General features: G+C 38.2%; 1 protein-coding gene across 1 annotated transcript; it reads right to left on the bottom strand.

Moving 5' to 3' along the window:
• Positions 1-2009: 2009 nt before the first annotated feature.
• LOC103894600 (T-cell receptor delta chain C region) lies at positions 2010-3677 on the bottom strand. The gene is made up of 3 exons (XM_019470679.1): positions 3464-3677; positions 2721-2783; positions 2010-2255 (listed from the first exon to the last, which is right to left on the bottom strand). Exons 1-3 carry the CDS (start codon positions 3669-3671, stop codon positions 2140-2142), a joined length of 387 nt encoding a protein of 128 aa, XP_019326224.1. The 5' UTR covers positions 3672-3677; the 3' UTR covers positions 2010-2139.
• Positions 3678-5428: the final 1751 nt, after the last annotated feature.

Below are 5428 nucleotides of genomic sequence, written 5' to 3'. Positions count from 1 at the left end.
ACAAGTGGAGTATGGCCTGCTTAACTGGGACAGGAAGGAGGCTGTTTCAAGGAACATTTATGGTCTAGCTGGCTCCACATGTCCATCTGGCCCTTGGGATGCCTAGGAAACAAAAACATGACCACCATGGTTTTCCACACTAAGTGTGTGCTCCTGGGACCCAACCACAGAGCTGGAGGACCTAGAGACAGTGGTTTCACCATAGAAATGTCACATCTTCTGGGCAGGCGTGAGGGTTTGAACAACGAAACTTGTCAAGGTTAGTTAAATACATTTTGCCATGCACCCTTCTGGGGGCCGTTTTGGAGCCAGCAGTTCATTCAGCGTCTGAAGAATGTTGTGGGCCCTGCCCCCCAGGAAGTGGTTAACATGTTTTTAAAAGCAAGGGGGAATTTGTCTTGCATAGCGTGATTTAGTCATGTGTTTTAACCACAGTATCCTGTTTCAAGCAGGCAGCAGCTTGCAGCTTGTGAGACAAAAGTCAGTGTTGGGATTTTTGACTACCGACCAAACGGCTAGGTTATCTATCAAAACACCCCACAGTGTTTCCTTTTGGCCCCTTCCTAGTATTGGTGAGTGGAAAATCAGCAGCCTGTTCTCTCACCTTCTGAAGTCTGTACATTAATGCTCATATTGCCCCTTGTCTTAACTGTTTTCTCTTTAGACCCATCTCTTTTTGTTATGATCCACAATTTTGAGCCTGAGCAATTTGAAAGGGGCATGAATAGTTAAAATTCCTTTAAACCCAATAGGGCCAGAATTCATAGCCCTCCTGGAGTCTCTTAAATGTGCCAAGGAGTCTCTCTCTTTCCCTGTGGAAACCCCAAGAAAGACAAATTTAATAAAAAGGAAATCTAGGCTATAATAGGTGGTTTTTTAGTTCTCAGTGGTCACTGGATAGGACAGTGGAATTTCAACAACTTCCACTCAAATTTCAGAAGAAAGAGCGCAGTGCAAACCAAGCATAATAAAACTTTATTTTTGTGTCTATTAAGGAAACCTAAAATGCAGGTACCATATACTTAACAAAAGAGAAAGATGTTCTAAAGAATAGATGGAAATGAAAATACTACTGTATACCTGTCTGAAGTGAATTCCTTCAGGTCCAGTGGAGATCTAGTTACCTGCACTAGAAAATTGCCACTAATAAAAGCTTCTAAAAATTAAAACTATACAATGCTTCTTCTGTGCCTGGAATCCCTAAGCAGAAAAGCATTACTTCTGTAGACAATAATGTAATATGACCAGAGGTGGTATTTTTAAAGCATAGTAAGTATAAAGTTAAATTTAAAGTTTTCAAAACTATCTAAACAATTTGGATGCTTCAGTGCAATGCAATACAGGAGTAAGAGAGCTAACTATTCCTGCTTAGCAGAGGGATGAGGGAAATTTCTTATGGAAATCAGAAATAACAAAAATTATTCTAACAATTAATGAAACTAAGCTAGACAAGAATTCAGCAGTATTAGCTGTCTAAGAAGGCTTCCAGATGGTGTTAACTAAAGAGCACCTTGATGAAGTAAAGGGACTCATAGATCTACAGGAACTGGGTGGTTTGTTGATTCTTTAGATGTTTATTGGTAGCAAAGCTGACCCGTGGTGTTTAAATTATGCTGCTGTGTGTTCTTTCCTGCTCTTCGTCTGCCCATTGCTGGCTCACTTACCCAGTACCTGAAAGAGCAATGTTTGTTTTAATTTCTTATTCACATTTAATACAGTGGTGCTGAGTTTCTCTTAATCTAGAATGTATTGGACAAGTTGTTTTTGGTCATTTTGGCTACCTGATCTTCAGAATTCTCCCCCCGCCTTTTTTCATCCCCCTTTTCACATTTGTTGGCTTTTGGGATTCTCCCTTTATAGTTCTTGCTGATCTGGACATTCATCCAGACTTTGTGCTCTGCCACTTGAAACAACCAGCAGAAGATTTCTGATAGAACCTGAGATGCTCTGGACTAGCCTGATGCAAAGGCAGTTTGGGGATGAGGTGCAATTTGGGGGTTACATTAACTTATCCAGTGGAAACAGGAACAGCTGAACTGATGTCACTCCTTGTGGGGTTACAGAAGGATGCAAAGGCAACTGGTCACTCCTTGTACTTGCCTTCTCTGTTCCCAGGGACTGAATGACGTGTTTCCTACCTCAGAAGAGAAACAGCTTGATACTCATGATTATATTGAAGGCGATGCTTTTTGCCAGCAGGATTCTCAAACCCAAAACAGCCATGAACAGCATATTCACTTTCTCCATTTTGACATCTGCTTTAAAAAGGAGAAGAGGGAAGAGATTGTGGTCTTGATATTATCCCCACCCACCCCCCTCAAAAAAAAGAAGGAAAATCCACACATGCTAGGTAGATGAGGGAAGCAGGAACAAAGGAAAAGATGACAGAGGAATGTATGAAGTGCAGGGAAGAGAGGAGATGTCTGCCCAGTGAAAAATTTATTTCCCATTGCTGTTTTATCCCATGGAAATTTGTCAGCTATTTAGTCTGTTAACCTGAAACAGCAGGTTATTTCTCAACAAGTATTTCCAATTCTGATGTTTCTGCACCAGAGAAAGCGATTTTTCATTTTTTGGTATTGAGTCCACAAAAAGTGCAGCTTATTGCTTAATAAGTATCTACAATTCAGACATTTCTGTACCAAAGACTGCATTTTCATGCATTCTTACGGAATCCCCAATAAAGTAATCATACTCTATTGTTCCTTTAGGCAACTAACCTTTTGTAGAGGCATCTGTAATGTTGCAAGCATTAACTGTTTCAAATTCTTCAGTTTTCTCTTCTGTTGAATGATTGAGAGACACTATAAATTGTATCTAAACTATATAAAACAAAAATTACACAAAACATACCTATAACTCTTTTCCCAGCAGTAGATAAGCAGTATTGGAGAATCAGATGGAGGTCATTAATTCCGAGATTAACTTGAAGAGAAAAATTAAGCTTTTTACACGTGATTGCAGAAAAAAAACCCAGGATTGTTGAGTTTTATTTTCTCTCCCTTTTGAAATGAACTTTACAATAGGAACAGAACAATTTAAAAAGTGATCAAAAAATAACCAAAAGATTTTGGGGAAAAAAATCACATGTCCTTTTTTTATTTTGTGTTTTCATAAAAGTTATTTCAAACTTTCTTCTAGCAGGCATGTATACTCATGTCCCTTGAACTATTTTGCCTTAGATAAAGCTAGACTTGCAAATATTAGAGGTCTTTTTTTTGGGGGGGTAGGGTTTTTGTTTGTTTGTTTTTTTCTTTTTTGGGAAGAAAACTCTATGTGCTTAAATAGTTGAATTAAGGTCATGTATGCTAGGTGCTTTGAATATCTCTTCTTCACCTAACTAAGCACGTAAATATCTTTCTGACTGTACTTACTTGTTCCTGCTAGGTTCTCAAAGGGTAAGAAAACATTTTGGAAGATGCATCTCCTAGAATCCTATTGTGTTTGGACCACAACACGGTACCTGGCAGAATTATGCTGGCTGTAGTCTTGTTCCGCTTATGCATAGCCTTGCAGGTCACCTCTGCATCTGGTTCCACTCCAACTACCTTCATGGTACTATACATCCCCTCAGATGTGACAAGAGGTGCCTTCAGATCATATACAATCTCACTCCTGGGCACATCAAGGCTGATGTTCTTAGGGTAGAAAGTCCTTGCCAAACAAGCCATGTTCAGTTTCTTGTCATATTGTTTGGGTTCCTTTGATTTAAGCACAATGACTTCTGGGGCAGATTCTTCTTGACTCTCTGAAAAAGAAGCATCATTTTGTGATGACTTTATTTTCTGCATACTTTTCTGAGAGCTAAATCATCTACAGTTGAGATATAGTCCAGCCACGTCTGCCCCCTGACAGCTGAGTGTCTTTCTGTGTTTATATCTTCCTCCTGTTTCCCAAAGAGCAGATCAAAGACAGAAAGGGAGTATAAGGGTGGGATTTTCATTGGAGCTTCTAATCCCTTGGGCTCCTAAGCTTGTTTTTATCAGAACTCATACATATATATATATATGTGGATTCCTTTAAGTGAGGGACCTTGAAATGAGGAAGGGGACTTTTAAGAATACAACACACATGATCATATTAATTTTGAATTCATACGAATTTAGATACTAAGAAGAACCTTTACTTCAAGGGTAGCCTTATATGCTTGTAACATGATGTATATTAAAAGATCCTTTTTTTATTACCCAAAACCCCTTTACCTGATGAGGCTAAAAGGATTAACCGTAGCACATAGGGAGAAAAGACAGTTTGTTACTCCGCTCTACAATGCTGTCTGATGAGTGGGATTACTTGCAGATACAAAATAATGTTGCTAAAATGGAAGATGAGGTTAAATCTTTCATTAACAAATGTTCAGTTCCAAGGAGTTTCTTTCCAAATTCCGTTCTTTGAAAGTTTCTGTAATATTTCTATGTTGCACTTGACCCAGCCATATAAACCTCTCTTAACAAGTGAATAGTGTTATGGGAGCTCTGGAGATGTTTCCAAGTCATGATACCATCTCACTGCATAATGCTGAGCCATCCTAAAGAACAACACTGGGGTGTCTAACAGAGGAGTTTAGTGCCATTCCAAACACACCATTTATTCTGTCTTCTCTCTGGCTGTCCCTTCCAAAAGAAACAGATCTTTTGTACATCCTTAGGGCATCTTTGTACTGGGGGTGGGGGGAGGGGGGAGTGGTTATATTTGTATTGCACACAAAAAGCGGTTAATATACTTATGCAAACAATTGTACTTCTTTTTCTTCTTAATCTTACAAAAGCACAGAACTGGCTATATATTCCATCCTCTTGTGGATCTTGGCTTCCTCCAATGAGAATTATACAGGGAATGAACCAAATAATTCCTTAGCTATTCTCTTACTGAATTCTCAGGAGGAGATATCTTAAAAACTGTAATATTTGCTGTGGAAATCAGTTGGTCTTAAATGGAAAACATTTTTAATAAACATTTTTCTAAAACATTCAGCATATTTAATAGGTATCAACTCCCCCCAGCCAAAATTAACTGATGCTTCCCTATATTTTTTTTAACAGAATTCTATTGTAGCATGCAAATATACCAGAAAGTACCAACTACACATGGGATATTCCCTAGAAGAATCTTTTATATAGATCAGTTTCTCCAGTCATTTGATACATAAACATATTTTTATATGTATGCACATGCATGTGTGTATGTGTATGTTTTCTTTAGTAATTTTCCCTTTCTCATAGCACCAGTATGAAGCTTCCCTCTAAGAAATTCCCAGTTATAGAGAAATTGAGAACTTCACTAGGAAAACTAACAGATTAATTAATGGTGTTACTAATACTAATATTTTACATTACAGTATAAATTGAAAGTTCAGATGAAGAAAGTACATCATGTAATAGAGCATTTGAAAGGGGTCCAAAAATCCTAATATGAAGGGACAGAGCTT

Source organism: Aptenodytes forsteri, unplaced genomic scaffold, assembly GCF_000699145.1.
Source record: "Aptenodytes forsteri isolate BGI_AS27 unplaced genomic scaffold, ASM69914v1 Scaffold239, whole genome shotgun sequence".
Classification (NCBI taxonomy): Eukaryota; Metazoa; Chordata; class Aves; order Sphenisciformes; family Spheniscidae; genus Aptenodytes; species Aptenodytes forsteri.
Note: the sequence above shows the minus strand (reverse complement) of the source record. Positions and strands in the feature narration are given on the sequence as shown.

Bases quoted from the DNA above. Each gene is read 5' to 3' on its own strand.
- LOC103894600 (XM_019470679.1), bottom strand. From the start codon at position 3,671: ATGGCTTGTTTGGCAAGGACTTTCTACCCTAAGAACATCAGCCTTGAT. The intron at 2,784-3,463 runs GTACCGTGTTGT...ATCATTCAACAG, and splicing joins AGCCAGCATAATTCTGCCAG to AAGAGAAAACTGAAGAATTT. The intron at 2,256-2,720 runs GTTAGTTGCCTA...TTTTTAAAGCAG, and splicing joins TACAGATGCCTCTACAAAAG to ATGTCAAAATGGAGAAAGTG.